Source organism: Procambarus clarkii, chromosome 82 (genome assembly GCF_040958095.1).
Source record: "Procambarus clarkii isolate CNS0578487 chromosome 82, FALCON_Pclarkii_2.0, whole genome shotgun sequence".
Taxonomy (NCBI): domain Eukaryota; kingdom Metazoa; phylum Arthropoda; class Malacostraca; order Decapoda; family Cambaridae; genus Procambarus; species Procambarus clarkii.
In genome coordinates, this window is record NC_091231.1 from 14,380,108 (window position 1) to 14,407,607 (window position 27,500).

Genomic DNA, 27,500 nt, shown 5'->3' on the forward strand with positions numbered 1-27,500 from the left:
CGGCCTACTATGCAACTCCCGATTTGCCTAATAAGCCAAGTTTTCCTGAATTAATATATTTTCTCTAATTTTTTTCTTATGAAATGATAAAGCTACCCATTTCATTATGTATGAGGTCAATTTTTTTTAATTGGAGTTAAAATTAACGTAGATATATGACCGAACCTAACCAACCCTACCTAACCTAACCTATCTTTATAGGTTAGGTTAGGTTAGGTTAGGTTAGGTAGCCGAAAAAGTTAGGTTAGGTTAGGTAGTCGAAAAACAACTAATTCATGAAAACTTGGCTTATTAGGCAAATCGGGCCTTGCATAGTAGGCTGAGAAGTGCGTTCTGGCTACTAGGGACGACATATATATATATATATATATATATATATATATATATATATATATATATATATATATATATATATATATATATATATATAATACATAATAAAGTACAAAAAATACAAATGGAAGGGGGTGGTAGGAGAAAAGCACACAGAAACTGTATTGGAGGGGACCTACATTCCCTATAATGCGTTATGCGTGGTTTCCTCCGAGGCTATGGGTCCCCCCTTCTTCCAGCCAGAGGTGGTACTCCCTTCCTATAAATATATAATAATATTATATTAAACCGATGTAACATGTGGGAAAACTTTGGGAGTTATTTGCATGATTGTCGAGTAAAAGCGACATGTGCTGTTTGAAGGACTTTTATAATCTGACAAGTGGGCCAAGTGCATAAAAGCATTTTTATGTGTGTGTGTGTTCTTAGAAGTACATCAGCCCAAAGCAATAGACTTAGAAGTACATCAACCCAAAGCAATAGACTTAGAAGTACATCAGCCCAAAGCAATAGACTTAGAAGTACATCAACCCAAAGCAATAGACTTAGAAGTACATCAGCCCAAAGCAATAGACAATACATATATTAAATAGCCTAACATTCTAACAGTTAACAAATTTTGTTTAGAAATTCAGTTGTTATAAATGAATTTTATTATTATTTAACATCTTTATTGACAAAATTAATTACAATTTTGCCTAATCTAGAGGCGTGAGAGCAATAAGGGCGTGAATAAACTGAACAACTGAAGGCCTCTTGGCCTAAGTGAGAACAGCTCCTCTTCACATCAACCCAAACTCGTCACAACTATGTCTAACCTACGCTTGAAACAATCAACTGCCTCCCCCCCCCCCCCCTGTCTACTATATTATCCCGTAGTGTGTCAAATAACTCAGCAACCCTGGTATCAAACCAGTATTTTCCCAGGATTTTCGTGAAAATTAGTTTTCATAAATTTTGTCAAATGCCCAAATGGGATGTGTAAATAAATGGAACATATTGAAGGTAAAGGAAAAAGAAACTATACTAAAAAGAGTAAACAGAGAACTTGAGTACCACCAGAGAACTTAGAACTTGAGTACCACCAGAGAACTTAGAACTTGAGTACCACCAGAGAACTTAGAACTTGAGTACCACCAGAGAACTTAGAACTTGAGTACCATCAGAGAACTTAGAACTTGAGTACCACCAGAGAACTTAGAACTTGAGTACCATCAGAGAACTTAGAACTTGAGTACCATCAGAGAACTTAGAACTTGAGTACCATCAGAGAACTTAGAACTTGAGTACCACCAGAGAACTTAGAACTTGAGTACCATCAGAGAACTTAGAACTTGAGTACCACCAGAGAACTTAGAACTTGAGTACCATCAGAGAACTTAGAACTTGAGTACCATCAGAGAACTTAGAACTTGAGTACCACCAGAGAACTTAGAACTTGAGTACCATCAGAGAACTTAGAACTTGAGTACCATCAGAGAACTTAGAACTTGAGTACCACCAGAGAACTTAGAACTTGAGTACCATCAGAGAACTTAGAACTTGAGTACCACCAGAGAACTTAGAACTTGAGTACCACCAGAGAACTTAGAACTTGAGTACCATCAGAGAACTTAGAACTTGAGTACCATCAGAGAACTTAGAACTTGAGTACCACCAGAGAACTTAGAACTTGAGTACCACCAGAGAACTTAGAACTTGAGTACCACCAGAGAACTTAGAACTTGAGTACCACCAGAGAACTTAGAACTTGAGTACCATCAGAGAACTTAGAACTTGAGTACCACCAGAGAACTTAGAAGAAAACAAGTATTAAAGTAGATTAACTTCAAACTTAAGTCGACTCAAGTAAAGCACGAAATACCTTATCTTGCTCCGCGTGGGATTAGGCACGACGCGGAGATAAGGATGATTGAGGGAACAAAGAGATTAGGAGGTCATTAGCACCTGGCCGGATCAGGAACTTCCGGAAGACCTACCTCAGTGCCCCCAGGAGGGGGGGTGGGGAAGCACCGCTAATTATTCAACCAGGTGTACCGTAACGACTGTCAGAGGGTAGGCCAGGGAGGCGTTCTGATATCTGTAGTGTTTCCTGTGGACCTCATCAGTTTGAAGGGTCTTCTGCTTCCTCTGTGGATGGTATTCTGATAACAATTCTTGTGCCAGTGTGGAAGGGCTATAGAGCGTGCTGTGTGTCTGTGTTATCAGTCAGATATCATACTACCAGCCCTGGTGTTGACCAGGCCTACCACCAGCCCTGACGCAGGGGCTGAACAGGCCTACCACCAGCCCTGACGCAGGGGTTGACCAGGCCTACCACCAGCCTTGACGCAGGGGTTAACCAGGCCTACCACCATCAGTCACTCTACAAGTACAAGGCCAGTAGGCGGAGTCCTCAACAACACACGCCTTGATTTCTTCGACCAGTGGTCGTAGAAACGTGATGCATTCTTAGCTACACAACAATCACCTGGGTCATAGCAGCATCGAACTTGGGCCCTCACAATATGACACTGTTGTCCTGCCACTGTGCATCTATGGCCTGGCTGGCCGGTAAAACACCGGTCTCGTATATATAGACGCGAGTTCGAATCTCTGATGCCTATTAAGATAATTTTTTGTATGTAATGTGATTCTTTGACTAGTAGACGTTACTATAACAAATGTGTACTTATATATATATTTGTACTTCTCCTTGCAGAACTACGTCAAGGACCTCCTCCTGAGGCAGCTGAGGGTAAGCTTAAGACGCACTTCTGTTTTTAGTTATTTTTTGCTAACAGACTGTTTGTCGGCGGCCAGGCATGGCGTCCAATGACCTTCCTCGTCCTCGTAGCAATGTTTCCCTCCCTCGTGGTGGGGGCTGGTCTATCGGTGCTTCCGTCACTCGTGGTGGGGGCTGGTCTATCGGTGCTTCCGTCACTCGTGGTGGGGGCTGGTCTATCGGGAAAGTTGTTTTCACATATCCACACATTAAAACATTGATTGTAACCATGATATATATGTGCTTCAGCCTACAGTTTAGACCTATTGTCTTATGTATGACCCTCTGTCCTGCGTGACAGTGAATACTAGCATTAACCTCAATTTAATAAGACTATCAAAATCCTCAGATTAGGCAAAATTGTAATTAATTTTGTCAATAAAGATGTTAATAATAATAATAATGGTCTATCGGTGCTTCTCTCCCTCGTGGTGGGGGCTGGTATATCGGTGCTTCCCTCTCTCGTGGTGGGGGCTGGTCTATCGGTGCTTCCCTCTCTCGTGGTGGGGGCTGGTATATCGGTGCTTCCCTCCCTCGTGGTGGGGGCTGGTCTATCGGTGCTTCCGTCACTCGTGGTGGGGGCTGGTCTATCGGTGCTTCCGTCACTCGTGGTGGGGGCTGGTCTATCGGTGCTTCCCTCCCTCGTGGTGGGGGCTGGTATATCGGTGCTTCCCTCCCTCGTGGTGGGGGCTGGTCTATCGGTGCTTCCCTCTCTCGTGGTGGGGGCTGGTATATCGGTGCTTCCCTCCCTCGTGGTGGGGGCTGGTATATCGGTGCTTCCCTCCCTCGTGGTGGGGGCTGGTATATCGGTGCTTCCCTCCCTCGTGGTGGGGGCTGGTCTATCGGTGCTTCCGTCACTCGTGGTGGGGGCTGGTCTATCGGTGCTTCTCTCCCTCGTGGTGGGGGCTGGTATATCGGTGCTTCCCTCCCTCGTGGTGGGGGCTGGTCTATCGGTGCTTCCCTCTCTCGTGGTGGGGGCTGGTTTATCGGTGCTTCCCTCCCTCGTGGTGGGGGCTGGTCTATCGGTGCTTCCGTCACTCGTGGTGGGGGCTGGTCTATCGGTGCTTCTCTCCCTCGTGGTGGGGGCTGGTATATCGGTGCTTCTCTCCCTCGTGGTGGGGGCTGGTCTATCGGTGCTTCCCTCTCTCGTGGTGGGGGCTGGTATATCGGTGCTTCCCTCCCTCGTGGTGGGGGCTGGTATATCGGTGCTTCCCTCCCTCGGTGGACCTGGTATATCGGTGCTTCCCACTCGGTGGTCTAACACAGAGTGGACAGGCGCCACATATTCTCTCGTTTGACCTTCATAAAGTATACGAACACATGTGGTCCCAGTGTGGCGTCCTCGCCTACAACACTGTGGAGCAACGCCATAGAAAATCAAAAGGTTTGCAGCAAGACTGGCCCGTGGACTAACGGGAATGAGCTATGAGGAAAGACTGAGACAAGACTATACACCGCACTGGAAAACAGAAGCGGCAGGAACAGTGTGATCGCAATAGATAAGATTTCTAGAGACGTTAGACAAGAGGATCCAAACAAAAAAATTAACGAAAATGTCGAAAGAAAATGTATATTAGAGCGAGAGGGCTTCGGATGGAATCTTGAAACTCCTCTGATCCAAAGGATTGGTAAAAAAATAAGCACTTCTTCACTAAGCGTGCAGTGAGCAAATTTTAATCAGCTAGAGTTGTTAAATGTATAATTATAAGAAGAGTTATGATGAAAATGTCTTCATCTGTTGCAATAGATGACCACCGTCTTAAAAGCAGGACCCAAAGGAGACATGTATAGGGGAATACATATAGGCTAGCACACTCAGTTTCTCCCGGGCATAAGAAATGTGTACACTTGAACTCTCCTCATTATGTGATACCAATGTACATATCTTAGATTACATTAAGTTATTTCCAGAGATTAAAATTCCAGAAGCTGTAGGACTGTGGCTAACGAGGCGCCGTCAACACTGGATCGAATCCTTTCCCTTGTAGCGGTCTTATTGCAAGACTTTCTCCAAGGTGTTGGCTCCGGTTTGGTGGCTTAGGGACCGGCTTGTCCCTAGGCCAGAGAGATGTTCTCGCATCTCCCCAGCCACTTTTCTCTGAGTCGACCCGCTAAACTTGAAGAAAGTTACAGGCAAATCAAGGTCGCTGGAGACTGGTCGAGGACCTGGTGCTTTGGTTAGAGGTGGCCGTGGTGTTGTTGCTGCTGCTGTTGCTGCTGCTGGTGGTGATGCCTGCTGGCTGCTGCTGCTGTTGATGCTACACATGCTGCTGCTGCTGCAGCTGCTGCTGCTGCTCCTGCTGCTGCTGCTGCTGCTGCTGCTGCTGCTTGTAACGCCCCCGGAGTGTCCCGCGGATAAACCGAGTTGCTTGCGGCCTCTTGTCTTAATATTGTCGTCGTCTTGAAGAGCCAAGTATCTAAAAAAAGTGGCTCAAGATCAAGTGGCTTACTTTACTTCCTCTTTCTCTCCTCCCTCTTCCTCCACTTTCCCCCAACACTCTCCCTCCCCCCCACCTGACGTGGAGGGGGGGGGACGTGCTTAGTGAAACTGCAAGCAAGAGCTGTTATCCTAACTCAGCTCGATTGAAGCCTGCTCCTAGAAACTCCTTTATTTCAGTAATGTACTTTGAAACTATCATCTAGGGAACTATCATATGAGGAACAGGGTGAAACTGCAAGCAAGAGTTGTAATCCTGCCTCAGCTAAGTTGTAATCCTACTTGCTCCTAGAGGGCCCATTTATTTCATAAGCCTGTTATATGCCTCAGTAGGAATAGCCTTTATTCATTAACATTATTAGGTAACAATGATATAAGGAACAGGACGAGTCTGTAGCCAACTGTGTGTCAGAGCCTTCATGTGATCTGTTGACCTGATCTCCCGTGTATCAACCTGTTGGGCGAACAATTCTCTCTCTCTCTCTCTCTCTCTCTCTCTCTCTCTCTCTCTCTCTCTCTCTCTCTCTCTCTCTCTCTCTCTCTCTCTCTCTCTCTCTCTCTCTCTCTTCTCTCTCCCCCTGGCACAGCAACATGGGCGTCACAGAGATCTGGTGAACTAGTTCACACCCCTTCCCCCTGTTCACACCCTCCCAGCATACATACAGCATCCCCTGGCCTTGAATATCCATAATCATCGCCTTTGTCTCTTGTGTTCTCACATCACGGCGAGAGGGAGTTCTGTGAGCCCCTATAGCCTCCTGAATCATCCAGAGAGGGCTCACTCAGCCCCTATAGCCTCCTGAATCATCCAGAAGATAGTGGGAGAGGGCTCACTGAGCCCCTATAGCCACCTGAATCATCCAGAAGATAGTGGGAGAGGGCTCACTGAGCCCCTATAGCCACCTGAATCATCCAGAAGATAGTGGGAGAGGGCTCACTGAGCCCCTATAGCCACCTGAATCATCCAGAAGATAGTGGGAGAGGGCTCACTGAGCCCCTATAGCCACCTGAATCCTCCAGAAGAAAGTGGGAGAGGGCTCACTCAGCCCCTATAGCCACCTGAATCCTCCAGAAGATGGTGTGTGTGTGTGGGTAACCAGTGAGCATATCCCACAAGCCTCCACACTTCCTGAACAACAGACCATCCTTATGTTTGCTCAGGAACCCGGAAAGGTTGGCTAGGGCGGCATGTTTACACTGGTCTGTGTGTGTGTGTGTGTACCTGGCAGCGGCAGTGTGTTCTTGCATGCTGTCCGGGGTATTCTGGCCGGGGTATTCTGTCCGGGGTATTCTGGCCGGGGTATTCTGGCCGGGGTATTCTGTCCGGGGTATTCTGGCCGGGGTATTCTGTCCGGGGTATTCTGTCCGGGGTATTCTAGCCGGGGTATTCTGGCCGGGTGTCTGTTACATTACTGCTCGCGAGAGGCTTTGTAACTGTGGTATTGTACTCTTGGCTTCACAAGACAGTTATTTTGACTGTTTTTCCGAGATGGGCAAATGTTTTTGGTGCGCTCTCTCTCTCTCTCTCTCTCTCTCTCTCTCTCTCTCTCTCTCTCTCTCTCTCTCTCTCTCTCTCTCTCTCTCTCTCGCTCTCTCTTCTTTCTCTCTCTCTCTTCTTTCTCTCTCTCTCTTCTTTCTCTCTCTCTCTTCTTTCTCTCTCTCTCTCTCTCTCTCTTCTTTCTCTCTCTCTCTCTCTGTCTCTCTGTCTCTCTCTCTCTCTCTCTCTCTCTCTCTCTCTCTCTCTCTCTCTCTCTCTCTCTCTCTCTCTCTCTCTCTCTCTCTCTCTCTCTCTCTCTCTCTCCTCTCTCCTTCGCTCATTTCAATAACATTTCTATTTTAATTGTTCTCAGTAAATATTATTTATGTAAGTTTATGATAAATATCAAAACTTTTTGTTTAAATTCTGAGGTATTGAGTTAAACATACACTTTTCCTCATCTCCCAGGTACACCTATGTCTGCTGCTTCTGTGGAAGGGGGGAGGGGTAGGGTTGTGTCTGCTGCCTCTGTGGAAGGGGGGGAGGGGTAGGGTTGTGTCTGCTGCCTCTGTGGCGAGGTTGGTAGGCCTGTATCTGCTGCCTCTATGGCGGGGTTGGTAGGCCTGTGTCTGCTGCCTCTGTGACGGGGTTGGTAGGACCGTGTCTGCTGCCTCTATGGCGGGGTTGGTAGGCCCGTGTCTGCTGCCTCTATGGCGTGGTTGGTAGGCCTGTGTCTGCTGCCTCTATGGCGCTGTTGTAGGCCCGTGTCTGCTGCCTCTGTGGCGGGGTTGGTAGGCCTGTGTCTGTTGCCTCTGTGGGCGGAGTCTTTCAAGGTGAGGCCCATCTTCCTGTCAGAGAATAGACCACCTCATGATAGTAGAGTTACAGCCTGACCTCCGCCTCCGTCCGTGGCCTACTGGCCATCAAGATAGTGTACTGGCGTCCAGAGTACTGTTCAGGACTAAATTGCACTCCCAAGTGTATCTACACAGAGAAGTAGACTACATCTCTCGGTGTAAATATTCCTTCGTCACAGGGATAAGTGTTACTTTCTTGAAGGTGGATTAATATATATATATATATATATATATATATATATATATATATATATATATATATATATATATATATATATATATTATCTAGAAGGGGTACCACCTCTGGTGCAAGTGTCGGGACCATTGGGGTGGGGGTTTTATCATGTGGCTCCAGCACTTTCCTTGGCTATCTGGCTCCACTTTTCCAGGATATCTGGCTCCACTTTCCCAGGCTATCTGGCTCCACTTTCCCTGGCTATCTGGCTCCACTTTCCCTGGCTATCTGGCTCCACTTTCCCCTGGCTATCTGGCTCCACTTTCCCTGGCTATCTGGCTCTACTTTCCCTGGCTATCTGGCTGCACTTTCCCTGGCTATCTGGCTCCACTTTCCCTGGCTATCTGGCTCCACTTTCCCACTACCCTGCCTCACCAGCAGCAGTCGGTGGGTACAGACACCTACTGACCCACAAATGAACTGGACCGCCGCCAAGGAGATGCCCGCTAGTAGGCCAGGGACTTTGCCCTGTCACTCTGGATACCCAACATGGCCGCTCTGTCACTCTGGATACCCAACATGGCCGCTCTGTCACTCTGGATATCCAACATGGCCGCTCTGTCACTCTGGATATCCAACATGGCCGCTCTGTCACTCTGGATATCCAACATGGCCGCTATGTTACCCTGGATTCCCCAACACTTTAGAAAACGTTGTAAACTTAACAATATAAGTTTTCCCTTTAGTGGCCTATTGCTACCCATTTGGCGACTGTCATTGATGTAAACAACCAACATAATCCCGAGGTTATTTGACCCAAACTGCACTGGTCTCTGGGATATATATTTTCCTTCAGCATAATTAAAAGGCAAATATCTAAATGTGTTTTTGTGCGCTTAGAACACGTGACACTTCTCCCATTATGGAGCTGAGGCGCGCGCGCGCGCGCACACACACACACACACACACACACACACACACACACACACACACACACACACACACACACACACACACACACACACACACACACACACACACGATTAAGGATTAAACGAAGAATTAAACACACACGAAGGATTAAAACAGAAGAGGACTGTTTGAAGCTTCAAGAAGACCTAGACAAGCTGAAGGAATGGTCGAACAAATGGTTGTTAGAGTTTAACCCAACCAAATGTAATGTAATGAAGATAGGTGTAGGGAGCAGGAGGCCAGATACAAGGTATCATCTGGGAGAGGAAATTCTTCAGGAGTCAGAGAAGGAAAAAGACTTGGGGGTTGATATCACGCCAGACCTGTCTCCTGCAGCACATATCAAGCGGATAACATCAGCGGCATATGCCAGGCTGGCCAACATACGAACGGCATTCAGAAACTTGTGTAAGGAATCATTCAGAACTTTGTATACCACATATGTCAGGCCAATCCCTGGAGTATGCAGCCCCAGCATGGAGTCCATATCTAGTCAAGGATAAGACTAAACTGGAAAAGGTTCAAAGGTTTGCCACCAGATTAGTACCCGAGCTGAGAGGTATGAGCTACGAGGAGAGACTACGGGAATTAAACCTCACTTCGCTGGAAAACAGAAGAGTTAGGGGGGACATGATCACCACATTCAAGATTCTCAAGGGAATTGATAGGGTAGATAAAGACAAACTATTTAACACAAGGGGCACACACACTAGGGGACACAGGTGGAAACTGAGTGCCCAAATGAGCCACAGAGATATTAGAAAGAACTTTTTTTAGTGTCAGAGTAGTTAACAGATGGAATGCATTAGGCAGTGATGTAGTGGAGGCTGACTCCATACACAGTTTCAAGTGTAGATATGATAGAGCCCAGTAGGCTCAGGAATCTGTACACCTGTTAATTGACGGTTGAGAGGCGGGACCAAAGAGCCAAAGCTCAACCCCCGCAAGCACAAATAGGGAGTACACGCGCGGCTCTGGTTAGTGGTCATCCCATGGACGTGTTCGTATTCAACCCATGCAAGCAGGCAGGCAGTTGGTAGTCAGAGGGGGAGCCGCTATACTCCCTCTGCGTGCGGGGTCGGCAGCCATGGTGTGGCGGCCTTCGCAAATGGAATTTGAGTGCAAATGATGGTGGTACCTTTTTCCAGATTGATGGTGAGGGTCGTATACCTTGTATTGTAGGGCCACATGGTGTGCCAGGTGATGGGGGGCGTGCCTTGCACTCTACAGGTCAACATGATGTTAAGGTCGTGCACGTTTAATGAGGTTGTGAGGGCGGTGTCAGCCCCATGGTCACGCTAGGGGTGGTAAATGAGGCAATTCTAACCGGATGTGTTGACCATTTGCAGTAAACGTACATCCAGAAGTTGTATGCGTACATCCAGATGTTGTATGTGTACATCCAGATGTTGTATGCGTACATCCAGATGTCGCATGTGTACATCCAGATGTCGCATATGTACATCCAGATGTGGCAAGTGTACATCCAGATGTTGTATGTGTACATCCAGATGTCGCATGTGTACATCCAGATGTGGCAAGTGTACATCCAGATGTGGCAAGTGTACATGCAGAAATTGTATGTGTACATCTGGAGGTCGTAAATGTACATCTTGATGTGGCGAACATCTATATATATTGGAAAGTGCCAAATGTGGTGGATATGCTGCATGTGGCAATGTTCAAAATCTGACGCACACGATAATTAGGATTTACGTGAAACGAGTAGCCTGGCATGGCATTATATTATGGATTAATTTAATTTGAATTTAATGCCCGAAACGCTTTGCGTAATAGTGGCTTTAGGCATTGTATGTACTAGCTATACCTATAAGTTAAACAATCCTTGTAAATATTTATTGTATGTATGTACCTTACCTAAATAAAATTGTATTGTATTGTATTGTATTGATTACACACACGGGTGTAATTTGGTCGAGCATTATTTTCCCCCTTGTATATTTACGAGTGTTGACAAGGGCGTCCAGTCTGTTCCCGCCATCCACACATATGGAGGGATAGGAGGGGTAGATAATAACTGGATTGGCGACATATTGGACGCTGCCTCTTCTTTGGCTAGGAGGAGCTTAGTATATTAGAAATATGTCGTACGCACTACGGTATACTCAAGCAAATCCACTTCTTGAATTGTCAGTATTGTAGAGGGCCCGAGAAAGAAGGCAGTGGGTAAATCTAACCATTTCTAGTGTTTATATAGTACATGGGTTAAATTAGACCTACGATTGTGAATACAGTTGTAGCCAATGATTGTTTATTTAGTCAGAGGGACGTTAGGTTTATAGTTAAAGGCGTTGCCATTTTTATCTGCAATCTAGTATACAAGTAGTATAAAATGTAGACGGTCTTAAGTACAGTAGTTCATATTTTGTACATTTTATCCACAATCGCTGTAAGCTGTATAATTTTTGCAGCATAGCTTGTCAGGGAGTATATACTCTAAGCATGACAAATATTACTGCAGTTACTCCTAACTCTCTGTACACAGAAAACGACTTAAGTTGCATCTTTAATACTTAGAGAAAACGAGATAAAAGCTTTACAGGACTAACTATATTATTTGTAATTAATATACTTCCTTTATGTGCTCCCGTTCTTCTCGGAGCAACCTTCCGAGAACCACAGCAAGATCAACAACAACAACAACAACTCAGCAAGAACAACAACAACACAGCAACAACAACAACAACAACCCCACAACAACAACAACCCCCCCACAACAAGAACAACAACCACACAACAAGAACAACAACCCACACAGCAACAACAACAACCACACAGCAAGAACAACAACCACACAGCAAGAACAACAACCACACAACAACAACCACACAGCAACAACCACACAGCAAGAACAACAACCCCACAACAACAACCACACAGCAACAACCACACAGCAACAACCACACAACAAGAACAACAACCACACAGCAACAACCACACAACAAGAACAACAACCACACAGCAACAACCACACAACAAGAACAACAACCACACAGCAACAACCACACAGCAAGAACAACAACCCCACAGCAACAACCACACAGCAACAACCACACAGCAACAACCACACAACAAGAACAACAACCACACAGCAACAACCACACAACAAGAACAACAACCCCACAGCAACAACGACACAACAAGAACAACAACCACACAGCAACAACCACACAACAAGAACAACAACCCCACAGCAACAACCACACAACAAGAACAACAACCACACAGCAAGAACAACAACCACACAGCAAGAACAACAACCACACAGCAAGAACAACAACCACACAGCAAGAACAACAACCACACAGCAAGAACAACAACCCCACAACAACAACCACACAGCAAGAACAACAACCACACAGCAAGAACAACAACCACACAGCAAGAACAACAACCACACAGCAAGAACAACAACCACACAGCAAGAACAACAACCACACAGCAAGAACAACAACCACACAGCAAGAACAACAACCCCACAGCAACAACCACACAGCAACAACCACACAACAAGAACAACAACCACACAGCAACAACCACACAGCAAGAACAACAACCACACAACAAGAACAACAACCCCGCAGCAACAACCACACAGCAAGAACAACAACCACACAGCAACAACCACACAACAACAACCACACAGCAACAACCACACAGCAACAACCACACAGCAACAACCACACAGCAAGAACAACAACCACACAGCAACAACCACACAACAACAACCACACAGCAAGAACAACAACCACACAACAAGAACAACAACCCCACAGCAACAACCACACAGCAACAACCACACAGCAAGAACAACAACCACACAGCAACAACCACACAGCAACAACCACACAGCAAGAACAACAACCACACAGCAACAACCACACAGCAAGAACAACAACCACACAACAACAACCACACAGCAACAACCACACAGCAACAACCACGCAGCAACAACCACACAGCAAGAACAACAACCACACAGCAACAACCACACAACAACAACCACACAGCAACAACCACGCAGCAACAACCACACAGCAACAACCACACAACAACAACCACACAGCAACAACCACGCAGCAACAACCACACAGCAACAACCACACAACAACAACCACACAGCAACAACCACGCAGCAACAACCACACAGCAAGAACAACAACCACACAGCAACAACCACACAGCAAGAACAACAACCACACAACAAGAACAACAACCCCACAGCAACAACCACACAGCAAGAACAACAACCACACAGCAACAACCACACAGCAAGAACAACAACCCCACAGCAACAACCCCACAGCAAGAACAACAACCACACAACAAGAACAACAACCACACAGCAAGAACAACAACCACACAGCAAGAACAACAACCACACAGCAAGAACAACAACCACACAGCAACAACCACACAGCAAGAACAACAACCACACAGCAAGAACAACAACCCCACAGCAAGAACAACAACCACACAACAAGAACAACAACCACACAGCAAGAACAACAACCACACAGCAAGAACAACAACCACACAACAAGAACAACAACCACACAGCAAGAACAACAACCACACAGCAAGAACAACAACCACACAACAAGAACAACAACCACACAGCAAGAACAACAACCACACAGCAAGAACAACAACCACACAGCAAGAACAACAACCACACAGCAAGAACAACAACCACACAGCAAGAACAACAACCACACAGCAAGAACAACAACCACACAACAAGAACAACAACCCCACAGCAACAACCACACAGCAAGAACAACAACCACACAGCAAGAACAACAACCCCACAGCAACAACCACACAACAAGAACAACAACCACACAGCAAGAACAACAACCACACAGCAAGAACAACAACCACACAGCAAGAACAACAACCACACAGCAAGAACAACAACCACACAGCAACAACCACACAGCAAGAACAACAACCCCACAACAACAACCACACAGCAAGAACAACAACCACACAGCAAGAACAACAACCCCACAACAAGAACAACAACCACACAGCAAGAACAACAACCACACAGCAAGAATTAAGTTAACAACATGAAATAAAGAAAACGTAACCTAGGAACGCACTCAACTTTATATGTTAATCTTTATATTCCAGCAGAACATCTGCCCAAGTTAAGTCACTATGACTCCATCTGTTGGTGGTCTGGTCTCTCTCTCTCTCTCTCTCTCTCTCTCTCTCTCTCTCTCTCTCTCTCTCTCTCTCTCTCTCTCTCTCTCTCTCTCTCTCTCTGTCTCTCTCTCTCTCTCTCTCTGTCTGTCTGTCTGTCTGTCTGTCTGTCTGTCTGTCTGTCTGTCTCTCTCTCTCTCTCTCTCTCTCTCTCTCTCTCTCTCTCTCTCTCTCTCTCTCTCTCTCTCTCTCTCTCTCTCTCTCTCTCTCTCTCTCTCTCTCCCTCTCTCTCTCTGTCTGTCTGTCTGTCTGTCTGTCTGTCTGTCTGTCTGTCTGTCTGTCTGTCTGTCTGTATCTCTCTCTGTCTGTCTGTCTGTCTGTCTGTCTGTCTGTCTGTCTGTCTGTCTCTCTCTCTCTCTCTCTCTCTCTCTCTCTCTCTCTCTCTCTCTCTCTCTCTCTCTCTCTCTCTCTCTCTCTCTCTCTCTCTCTCTGTCTGCCTCTCTCTCTCTCTCTCTCTCTCTCTCTCTCTCTCTCTCTCTCTCTCTCTCTCTCTCTCTCTCTCTCTCTCTCTCTCTCTCTCTCTCTCTCTCTCCCTCTCTCTCTCTGTCTCACACATCACTTTTCCCTTTTCTCAATACCTATCCACTCCGTCTATCCCTCTCCCTTCTGCTGCTTCTCTAGTCACATATTTCTTGTAAACGGAATTGAGTTTCCTCAAATTACCCTAATCACCAAAATTGCTCTAATTAACAAGTAGGGCTCCGCTTTGCTGTGCACTTGTTTGTGCTTCTTGTGCACTTGTTTGTGCTTCTTGTGCACTTGTTTGTGCTTCTTGTGCACTTGTTTGTGCTTCTTGTGCACTTGTTTGTGCTTCTTGTGCACTTGTTTGTGCTTCTTGTGCACTTGTTTGTGCTTCTTGTGCACTTGTTTGTGCTTCTTGTGCACTTGTTTGTGCTTCTTGTGCACTTGTTTGTGCTGAGTGCTTCTTGTGCACTTGTTTGTGCTGTGTGCTTCTTGTGCACTTGTTTGTGCTGTGTGCTTCTTGTGCACTTGTTTGTGTTTTTGTTGTGAAATTGTTTTTCTACATTTCTTTCCATTGTGCACATTTTTTTTTTTTACTGTGCACTTTTTTTGTTGTGTTTTTTTTGTTTGTTGTATACGTGTGTGTGTTTTGCACTTGTTTGTGTTTGTTGTGCATTTGTTTGTATTTTTGTTGTGAACTAGTTTGTTAGTACGTGTTCATATCTCAAATGCACTTGCCTGTCATCGACTTCGATACGCTAGGTTAGTTGTCTCAGTTCCTATAGGCTTCTGGTAGGCAAAACTCCGTCAAATTTGACGCTTGCCAAATAGTGTAAACATTCAGGGGGGGGGGGTTAAAACCCCCACAGGAGTGGATCTGTGGTGTTCTCATGGGGGGGGGGTTAAGATTCAACTACTTGGAACAAAACTTCCAAGTAGCACGGGGCTATGGTGAGCCCGTAGTGGACTTACCTGGCACAGGAGCGGGGCAAGTAGCACGGGGCTATGGTGAGCCCGTAGTGGACTTACCTGGCACAGGAGCGGGGCAAGTAGCACGGGGCTATGGTGAGCCCGTAGTGGACTTACCTGGCACAGGAGCGGGGCAGGTAGCACGGGGTAATGGTGAGCCCGTAGTGGACTTACCTGGCACAGGAGCGGGGCAAGTAGCACGGGGCTATGGTGAGCCCGTAGTGGACTTACCTGGCACAGGAGCGGGGCAAGTAGCACGGGGCTATGGTGAGCCCGTAGTGGACTTACCTGGCACAGGAGCGGGGCAAGTACCACGGGGCTATGGTGAGCCTGTAGTGGACTTACCTGGCACAGGAGCGGGGCTGTAACTTGTGTGTCATGCGGGGGGAGGAGGAGGAGGCAGTTATATTACGCTCTTGCGTGTGTATAAGCTGTCAATAGCGCCAGGCTCCTGACCTCAATTATACCCTACTCGGCCTTCCGCTTAAGTGTGGGTAATGGTATAATTGGTCAGGGGTGTTGGTCAAACGACCGTGTTGTCGCTCTCATGGTGGTTGGGGCAGTCTGTTGGCGTCTTGTCTCGTTGTTTGTGTCCTTGTGAGATGCTCCAAGATGATTGGTGGTGTGGCTGTCTTTGTTTAAGGTGACCTGCGTCTAGCTTTGCTGCATATATATATATATATATATATATATATATATATATATATATATATATATATATATATATATATATATATATATATATATATATATATATATATTTATTTATTTATTGGGCAGTGTGTTATGTATCTGTATTGTTGACAAGTAACGTTTGATATAGCATACTTAAAACATAAAGTTTCTTAGATTGGCACAGTGTCTCAGGTAGCAGTTCAGGCCTTGTTCGATCCCCCAGCCCGCCCGCGAGGTCCGTATGTAGCGAAGAGAATGAAAGAAAACGAAGATGTAGAGACGGAGAGTGGGAGGAAATGATAGGGAACAGGTAATTAGGAACACGGAAAATTGGACGAAGCTGCAGGTGGGGGGGGGGAGAGAGAGAGAGAGAGAGAGAGAGAGAGAGAGAGAGAGAGAGAGAGAGAGAGAGAGAGAGAGAGAGAGAGAGCCGCAGCCTTCAATTATCAACACAGAGAGCAGACGTTCACGCTTATCTGAGTGACGGCGTACATGCGACTCAGGATCCGGATTCAGCGGATTGCTGAATCCGTTCCTTGTGCTTCGGATCGAGCCAGAAGCTCCTTCAATTCACACGGGTTTATCAGAACGGGAATGCATCCCGTTCTCTCAAAAAGTGCATCCCATTTTAACGCCAAACTATGATATACTATAAAACACAGCGGCTCGCCAAATTGACGAGTTGTCCCGTTTTCAATGGGCGGGTCCTCGGTTAGGCTAGGTTAGGGCAATTTATTAGTACATCATTTCAGTGACAGTGTGACAACTGGAGAGGTCAGGCCGATATATCTTATCTCTTCAGTTTCTTTTTCAAACGCTTTCTTGTATTTCTCGTTGACTTCCTTGCCACTCCGTGTTCCGTTTTCTAACCAGCGCCCGGTTTCTTTGTTCCCACGACGTCACCAAAACGTCACCACGACGTCACCAAAACGTCACCAAAACGTCACCAAACGTCACCAAAACGTCACCAAGACGTCACCAAGACGCACTCAGCAAAACATGTACAAGTCCCTCCGAGGTAATGCTGTTAGCTTGAAATAGCGTGAACTTTAAACTTTTGTTTAGAGACGCAGAGTATAATTTCCGTTGACTTATAAACCAGCGCGTTTTTATCGCTCGTTAACGAGGAAACTGGCTGTTAGAGTCGAGAGATAACAACGCGGGAGACATAGACCAGGGTATACGACCGACCGTTGTGTCAAGCTCAACCATCGACTTTATACAAGCCATAAATAACTAACGTATGCTCTTTTTAACAAGATTTTCTACATAAAAAATATATATTCATATATTTCCTTTTGTGGGAACATAAATTTTCGCACGAGATTCAGAATTATTACGCGACCTTCGGCAAGCCAACTCATATCCTCCTCCTAGGAGACCGGATGCACGCTACAGGTCCCTGGAGACCGGATGCACGCTACAGGTCCCAGGAGACCGGACACACACTAAGAGGTCCCTGGAGACCGGACACACACACGCTACAGGTCCCAGGAGACCAGACTCACACACTAACAGGTCCTAGGAGACCGGACACACACGCTACAGGTCCTAGGAGACCAGACACACACGCTACAGGTCCCAGAAGACCGGACACACACGCTACAGGTCCTAGGAGACCGGACACACACACTAACAGGTCCCAGGAGACCGGACTCACACACTAACAGGTCCCATAAGACCAGACACACACGCTACAGGTCCCAGAAGACCGGACACACACGCTACAGGTCCCAGAAGACCAGACACACGCTACAGGTCCCAGAAGACCGGACACACACACTAACAGGTCCCAGGAGACCGGACACACACGCTACAGGTCCTAGAAGACCAGACACACACGCTACAGGTCCCAGAAGACCAGACACACACGCTACAGGTCCTAGGAGACCGGACACACACACTAACAGGTCCTAGGAGAACTAACCCTCAAAGTTAACAAAGAACTGCTGCCGGCATTTCTCGCCTCGACGTCGATTTAAACTAAACAAACTGTGAGCTGAACGTGGGGCTCCAGTCGATCTTAAACAAGCCATTCACGTGTGACGCACTCTGCAAACACTTGTTTACAAGTGCTTCGTTGTTGCGTCCACAACAGCCACTCGCAGGGAACTGCTTTCATAGAAAACGTTGCAAACCAATATTGATTATTTTTGTAAGGAGTAACATCTATAATTTTAATTCAAGGCATCTCAAGTACTCTTTATATCACCACCAGTTACACACACACACACACACACACTCATAGGTAATTGTATCGCCAATCACCGTTGTGTTACCAGTCATCAGCTTGTGTTTCTGTGGTTCCTATAACTTGGACACCATAACTTGGTTCCTATAACTTGGTGCCCTGGACACCACAACAAGCAATGGAAGCCCAAAACGTGGTGTCCAACAGCATCAGTATTGACCAGTTTAGACCTATTGTCTTATGTATGACCCTCTGTCCTGCGTTACAGTGAATACTAGCATTAACCTCAATTTAATAAGACTATCAAAATCCTCAGATTAGGCAAAATTGTAATTAATTTTGTCAATAAAGATGTTAATAATAATAATAATTGACCAGACGAGTACTGGGGGGTCATCCAGTAAGGCTCCAGACCCTCGCCCCGAGCCTCGCGGGCACAGACAGGCGAGAACCTGCACAAGGTCTCCGTAAACGATGTGGGGGAAATGGGTTTTAGGTGTGTTAATTGGTTCTTGAGTGTGGGGCGCGCTGTGGCTCGATGGCCTTGCTCTTGCGGCCTCGTGGGGAAGAGGGTGGTCTTACGGGTCCACAGAAGAGGGCTTGATCTTACGGGTACACAGAAGAAAGCTTGATCTGAAGGGTACATGGGGTAGATCCTTATCTTATGGATACATGAGGAAAGATTGAAATTGAAATAAGTTTATTGAGGTAAAATACACAGAAAGGGATGAGGTAGCTCAAGCTATTCTCACCCCGTTCAGTACATCGTGTTAATACATATATAGACACACATCACAAACAATAAACATATTACCAAACATTCTGAGAGATAAACATATACATTTCGTAGGTGAGGAAAGAAGTCAAGTATTATGAAAGGCAGGAAGAAAGAATTCACGTACGAATCCAAATCAGAAACTCTATTCGTAACTACTTTATAGTCGTTACGAATATAGTATGCGTAAAACGCCAATTAAGCCAATACGACACTATATAACCACATAACGCCTTGGCGCTTTCTCTGGATAGTTCCCTTCCCCTTGGCTGGACGAAAAAGGGGAATTCGCCTTACATGTGTACGAATGGAGACGAATGGTGGCTTGTGAAGTTGAGGCAGAGAAAGTAGAAGAGAAGAGAGGAGGTACAGAGAGCAGAAAGGGAAATACGAGGAAGATCAAAGATAGCAAACGCAGCCAAGAAAGGAAGGTTTAGTAGAGCCAAGGAGGAACGGACGGTTGAATAGGGGAGTAATAAGTAATAAAGCAAGGAGGAGGAGGAGGGGAAATTCGCAAGAGGGGAAAAAGGATTATTGGTGTAGTGGAGCAGGAGGGAAGGAGGAAGAACGAGTATAGGAAGCGCGAACCAAGAGCTAACTAAATAAAGTAGCGGCGCAATAAAGAAGAAGATAGAAAACAGGAATAGGAAGTAATGGATAGAAGAGAGGAAAATGGACAGAAGATAGGAAAGGAAGTAATGAATACATTTCGAAGCGGAATTCCTTAATATTTTTCGTTTCAGATTTTCCTCAATCATTTATATTCTGTTTAACAACAAACAACAGTTTTAAACTCGGGATTATATATGTTTTTCAACACATTTACGTCCTTGATTATGAGGGTTTAATGTTAACTTTGTCCTTCATTCTTGCATGTAAATTATAATATATACGTTGTTTTGATTGCTAAATTGCACATTATGTATGATAAATGTAATTAGCGATTTATCACCTGGAAACTTCAGTAAATAAATATCAAATAACGAAACAACGAAACCCGTTGATATTGTACAACGCTTCGTCTATCATTCATTGCCATGCCGATGATTGGACATAAATGGTGTACAATTATACATATCTTTGTTAGTAAATAATTTGTATTAAAGTATATACATTGTCCAGATTGTAACCCTCTGTGTCCGCTTCCTGTGTCTTCGTTTATACCCTGGACCCATAATGTATCGCTTCAGGATACATACAGCGGTATTATATGTATTGTTTTGTATTGTATATTGTATAGCAATACTCCCGTTGTATTATATCAACCCGTTCTCGCAAATTTAATAAGTCAATATTGACTTATTAAATATGTGCATAGGTGACATACTTAACATAATAGACACCCTTAAAAAGATTCATAGAAAACACCGACCTTACCTAACCTACTTAGTATGTTAAGATAAGCATCTTATTGCTTCGTAATTACAATTATTACCTAACCTATAATAGGTATAGGTTAAGTAATAATTGTAATTACGAAGCAATAAGATGCTTATCTTAAGATACTAACAAGGTTAGGTAAGGTCGGTGTTTTCTATGAATCTTTTAAAGGGTATCTATTATGTTTAGTATATCACCTATGCACGTAGTTAATAAGTCAATATTGACTTTACGAATTTGCGAGAACGGGTTGATTATATAGCTCATCAAGCGTCATTGATTATTATATGTTTTATAGTATTATATTTATATAGACTAGCGAAGGTTATATAATTGATATAATCCTTTTCTTTCCAGGCCTACCTAAACCGGTAGCTTCTTGGGCCCCATCCTTCACCCCTTCCCACCGCTCAACAACCTGCCCCTCCGTCATCCTCCAAGGGGGCTCGTCCCCTCCGTCATCCTCCAAGGGGGGGCTCGTCCCCTTACGCACGCCTCAACCCTCCTACAGTCTCCTGCAACTTGGATTGCCCCTGAGAAGAGTGAACGTTCCAGTGGCATTCCTTATCAATGAGTTGTGTTGAAGATCTGACCAAGACCTGTGCCGTCTGGAGGCTTGGTGCAGGTGGTGTGTAGTCTGCCACCAGCTGAGGCTCCCACAACAGGTGGTGTGTAGTCTGACACCAGCTGAGGCTCCCACAACAGGTGGTGTGTAGCCTGCCACCAGCTGAGGCTCCCACAACAGGTGGTGTGTAGTCTGCCACCAGCTGAGGCTCCCACAACAGGTGGTGTGTAGTCTGACACCAGCTGAGGCTCCCACAACAGGTGGTGTGTAGTCTGCCACCAGCTGAGGCAGTCACAACAGGTGGTGTGTAGCCTGCCACCAGCTGAGGCTCCCACAACAGGTGGTGTGTAGCCTGCCACCAGCTGAGGCAGTCACAACAGGTGGTGTGTAGCCTGCCACCAGCTGAGGCTCCCACAACAGGTGGTGTGTAGTCTGCCACCAGCTGAGGCAGTCACAACAGGTGGTGTGTAGCCTGCCACCAGCTGAGGCTCCCACAACAGGTGGTGTGTAGCCTGCCACCAGCTGAGGCTCCCACAACAGGTGGTGTGTAGCCTGCCACCAGCTGAGGCAGTCACAACAGGTGGTGTGTAGCCTGCCACCAGCTGAGGCAACCACAACCCCCTGGCAGCGGTGGTAGGGAGGGAGGGCGACATCACAGAGGGGCAAGAGGCGTGGTGTGGGTGCGACTGACGCGGGACGCAACGAGAGAACTGTGATGGCGTTGAGGGAGAGAAGTGCTGCCACCATTGGCGGGAACTAGACCCTATCACCGCTTCTGGGTAAGGTTCTTGTGTGTGTGTGTGTGTGTGTGTGTGTGTGTGTGTGTGTGTGTGTGTGTGTGTGTGTGTGTGTGTGTGCCAGCCCGTCCTCCTAAGGTTCCCCAACGTCAAGAAACTATCGTACTAAAGTGCCCTTATCCTAACCTACCAGAGGACCCAAAACAGAAAACGGAACTGTACGTCACTTTCGCCAGCCGCTTTCATTTTCTAGTACGACGACTTTTGGCCTTAGGGAGACTATACGTCAAAATACGACGCTCTATAAGGAGGACGGGTTGCATGTACACTCCTTCATGTACACACACATGTACACACACTCACGAGAACACACAGTCGTGTACACATGTACAAGAGTGCTTTATCAGAGAATATTAGTAACATTATCATAGCAACTTTGGTCTTTGTGATTAGGCAAATATTATTAATTTTACTTTATATTCGTAGGACACGAACTGGGGGCATGATGCATCACAAATTTACGCAAACTCTTACGAAAGCAGTACATCTTTCCTTAATCATGGTTAGATTATCTTAAAATGATTTCGGGGGCTTAGCGTCCCCGCGGCCCGGTCCTCGACCAGGCCTCTTTTTTTGTTACACATCCTCAGGAAGCAGCCTTTAGCAGCTGTCTAACTCCCAGGTACCTATTTACTGCAAGGGTGAACAGGAGCATCAGGGGTGAAAGACTCTCTGCCATTTGTTTCCGCCATCGCCGGGAATCGAACCCGGAACCTTAGGACTATGAATCCCGAGCGCTGTCCACTCAGCCGTCAGACCCTGGCTTTGTTTACATTTATTAATCAGTTTACGAACTCGGAAACTTGATAAACAAAGGTTATTATTGTTATAGACAACTTTGAAGAGCTTCAGAGCTCATAGGGTGTTTGATATGTGTAAACAAAGCCGCCGCGTGTGAGGAAAGATGAATAGGTTTCGTAAGCGGCTGCTTACATGTTTGTTAAATTCTGGTCCAGTTTATTTACAATGTTCAAGAAAGCCTTCTATCCAGTTGTAGGCTTACACATGATCTATAGATTTGTACGGTGAGTTACTACCAGCTTGAGACTAACTAAGAAGCTTGAGAATAACTAAGGGGGGGGGGATGGTAGAACAGCCTATTGACATAGCTCGAGTGCATGGGGGGAATTGCGTAAAACCCTGGTTTGTGTCTCGGAGAGGCTGCAGGATCCGTTGGTAAATCAGGATGATTTTCCGGTTGCAATTCTTTTAACCATGTCGTAGCTTAGTCGATAAAGGCAGCGTCTGGGATCCTCTCGGACGTAAGTTCGAACCCTCGTCACGGCCGTTGTGGATTTGTTCATTAAGAAGGGTGGTGTTTGGACGTGTTTCAGGAGGACGAGGAGCGAGGATGAGGCTCTTCAGACGACGAGGCAGCGACCCCGCCCCCCGCCTCGTCTCCCTCTCCCCCCTCAGGAGTGAACCTCTCTACAGTCACCCCTTCGTCAGCGTGGCCCGGCCCCCCGCCCCGACCCCCCTCCCTCAGGTATGTCCAGACACAGCCCATCCGGCCCATCCGGCCCACTCTTCACCGAGCACTTATCTCCACACTTACGAGGTCTTCATCTCTTAATTACGTTAACACTTACGAAATCTTCATCTCTTACGTGTCCACTTATGAGATCTTCGCCTCTTACGTGAATACTTATGATATCTACACCTCTTATCTTATGTCTAGGACAGACCACGTAGCCCCTGTTGATCGCCTAAACTGTTTACTAACAACAGACTAAGCCGCCATGATGGAGAGAAAGAGGTTGAGAGGTCGTAAGTGGTGACGTTGGAGGTCGTAAGTGGTGACGTTGGAGGTCGTAAGTGGTGACGTTGGAGGTCGTAAGTCGTGATGGTGCTCTGTGAAGTCTCTCCTAAACTGCTCTACTTTACATGTCAACAAAGTGTATATCATGTACATATATATATATATATATATATATATATATATATATATATATATATATATATATATATATATATAACGTGTACATCTGTGCTCTAAAATCACTACGATAAAGACAGAACTCAATTAGTTTCTTAAGAATAGCAGTTAGCGATAAATTACCTTTCAGCTCGTTTATTTAATAGATTCTTATTGTCATAAATACAATAGTTCATAAATAATAATAAAAAATCATTAAAAATAAATCATTTATATATAATCATTGTCTCCAGCTACTGAGAATTACCTTAAGCTGTCGAGTATCTTCGGTAATTAATGATTCAACTTGTCAAAGTCAACTTTAAACACTTAGAAAGTTTGACATCTGGAGGCTTATCGACCCTCCTGATAAATGAACTTTGTTGTGGAACTTATGAGGGATAACTTGTATGTAATTATAATGCCACGGAGTTCTAAGTTCAAAGTAAATACGTTTCTGTAACGTTAAAAAAGTTGATCGAAGTCCTTTTAGAATGGTAAACTGGTTGATGATGATGGTGGTTGATGGTGATTATGGTGCAGGATGATGATGATGATGAGGATGAGGAGGTGGTGTACTCCACGCTGGAGGGCGGCGACGAGGACGAGGACGAGGTGGAGGAGGAGAACGAGGCCATCTACGCCACGCTCGAGGAGGTGGCTGAAGGTCCTCCTGGAGTGTACGGGAGCGTCCGGAGGTCCGGGGCGGTGACCAGCAGCTGCTACACAGCAGTGCCGGCCCTGGTGGTGGAGGAGGTGCTGCAGGAGGCATCCTCTCGTGGCACTCCCCGTGTTGGCACTCCCCCCGACACGCCGGTCAAGAAGGGTGAGTACTGTGCGGTGGTATGTAGTGCCTCTCTGGCCTTCTGTCGACTTTCAGGTACGGTGACGGACCTCGCTGGAAGACCAGGTAAGTAAGTTACCCCATTTATCGTGGATATAAATTTGCTGATTTGGTACCGTTTTCTTCCATATTTTGCTCTGGCACTTTGTTCGGTGGAGGCACTCTGCTTGGTGGAGGCACTCTGCTTGGTGGAGGCACTCTGCTTGGTGGAGGCACCCTGCTTGGTGGAGGCACTCTGCTTGGTGGAGGCACCCTGCTTGGTGGAGGCACTCTGCTTGGTGGAGGCACCCTGCTTGGTGGAGGCACTCTGCTTGGTGGAGGCACCCTGCTTGGTGGAGGCACTGTGCTCGGTGGAGGCACTCTGCTCCGTGGAGGCACTCTGCTCCGTGGAGGCACTCTGCTCCGTGGAGGCACTCTGCTCCGTGGAGGCACTCTGCTCGGTGGAGGTCACTCTGCTCCGTGGATGTACTCTGCTCCGTGGAGGTACTCTGCTCAGTGGAGGTACTCTGCTCCGTGGAGGCACTCTGCTCGGTGGAGGCACTCTGCTCCGTGGAGGCACTCTGCTCACACACACCTAGTGGTTGATTAATCAACCACCAGTTGATTGACAGTTGAGAGGCGAGACCAAAGAGTCAAAGCTCAACCCCCGCAAGCACAACTACGTGATTACAACTAGGTAAGTACACCCCCCCCCCCCACCGCCACACACACACACGTTCAGACGTTGTGCTGGATGACAGCACTGAAATAATCTCTTAGGACTTAGATGATAGCGTTGAGGCGTTTTCAAAAACCTTTACTGTCTGTGGGCGGTGTGTCGACAACAGCTGCCTTCAGCGATCTTGTTTCGTGTGTAAACAAGTTTCTTCCCCCCCCCCCTCCTCTCTATATGGCATTCCTCCCAAGACAGGAAATATTTGCAATACAAATCAAGGTTTATTAAAACAAAATCTGAGAATACCGGAGGTAAGGAGTTGGGAGGACGTTAATGACTTCCTTGACGAGCCTCTTCCTGCCGGTAACAGGCCTATTGGTGCCTCTTAATATAAGCATCACGTATATAGCATCTATAGAACAATGAGGAGAGCGGGAAGAGGGGAGGAGGCTGCCGCAGGGAGCTAGTACCGCACGGGGGTTCGAATACCATGTCAGTGATGGGGAGGGTTCCAGGATGGGGGAGGGGGGGGACCATACAAGGTAATTATGAGAAGAAAGCGTCAAGGTAATTATATAGCACTTGCAAGGGAATGTGACAATGATCTGGGACAGGACGGAGGGGAGAATGATCGGGATCACTGGGGGATTGAACGCCGACCTGCAAGAAGCGAGACCTCCTTTGTACCGAACAGTACAAAGCGGGAAGCTGCCCTGAAAGGTGTAACTGCGAGTGTCAGGGCACCTGCCTAAGTTTGTCTACGGTATATGAGCTTCAGCTCCTGGGCCCAATATCTTTACTTCTGGACGATTGGGCTATGTTGGCCTCTTGAACCCCATGTATAAAGCAAATATTGTTTGTCCAGGACTAAACAATATCAACAATGGGATGCTTGAGTGATCACACGTACATGTACAGTAAATCACCTGTAGTCATCACTGCTACTCACAACCAGGCGAGTACACACAGGTGTGAGGTGGGGGGGGGGGTGACCGCCACAGGGGTGACTGCTTCATTTCCGAGAGGAGTGAGGCTGGGGGATGCTGGGCCCTCACCTGGGGCGTCTGTGTCAGGTGCTGCTACAACGGCCACCCCCACAACGGCCACCCCCCCACAACGGCCACCCCCCACAACGGCCACCCCCCACAACGGCCACCCCCACAACGGCCACCCTCACAACGGCCACCCCCCCACAACGGCCACCCACCACAACGGCCACCCACCACAACGGCCACCCTCACAACGGCCACCACTACAACTTCCACCACCACAACGGCCACCCCCACAACGGCCACCCACCACAACGGCCACCCACCACAACGGCTACCACCACAACGGTCACCCCCCACAACGGCCACCCCCACAACGGCCACCCCCACAACGGCCACCCCCACAACGGCCACCCACCACAACGGCTACCCCCACAACGGTCACCCCCCACAACGGCCACCCACCACAACGGCCACCCCCACAACGGACACCCCCACAACGGCCACCACCCTTTGGTGGAGGCGCTTCATCCAGAACACAGGTTCGAACCCTTGAGGATTTGTTCATTTGATACTTCAGGTTATTGTGAGTTGTGAGTTGTGTGTGTGTGGTAACTCTGTGGGAAGCAAAGGGGCTAGTAACTATGTTGTCGTCAAATGTATTCAGAATTCTGACTTCCAAGAGCCCGTGTTCTCCCTAAACTGGTCTAATTAACTGTTTATAGAGCAATTAGCTATTTTAACCAGCGTGAATAGTCAGTCAATGAGGTGAAGGTGAGGAGGCTGCAGCACGGTGAAGGTGAGGAGGCTGCAGCAGGTGAAGGTGACGAGGCTGCAGCAGGTGAAAGGTGAGGAGGCTGCAGCAGGTGAAGGTGAGGAGACTGCAGCAGGTGAAGGTGAGGAGGCTGCAGCAGGTGAAGGTGAGGAGGCTGCAGCAGGTGAAGGTGAGGAGGCTGCAGCAGGTGAAGGTGAGGAGGCTGCAGCAGGTGAAGGTGACGAGGCTGCAGCAGGTGAAGGTGACGAGGCTGCAGCAGGT

General features: G+C 46.9%; 1 protein-coding gene and 1 long non-coding RNA gene across 2 annotated transcripts in view; both read left to right on the plus strand.

Moving 5' to 3' along the window:
* LOC138358278 (uncharacterized) overlaps positions 1–22,038 on the plus strand; it is a 103,724-nt gene extending 81,686 nt beyond the window's left edge. The window contains exons 2-3 of the long non-coding RNA XR_011225305.1: positions 3,035–3,070; positions 21,057–22,038. This is a non-coding gene — a long non-coding RNA (uncharacterized lncRNA). The remainder of the gene's footprint in view (positions 1–3,034; positions 3,071–21,056) is intronic.
* Positions 22,039–24,339: 2,301 nt separating this feature from the next.
* The window catches only part of LOC123749052 (multiple PDZ domain protein), a gene marked incomplete at its 3' end in the record, with an annotated part of 77,012 nt that continues 73,851 nt past the window's right edge, over positions 24,340–27,500 (plus strand). Inside the window, 1 exon segment of the mRNA XM_069316123.1 lies at positions 24,340–24,802. Coding sequence (XP_069172224.1) covers positions 24,502–24,802 — 301 coding nt within the window.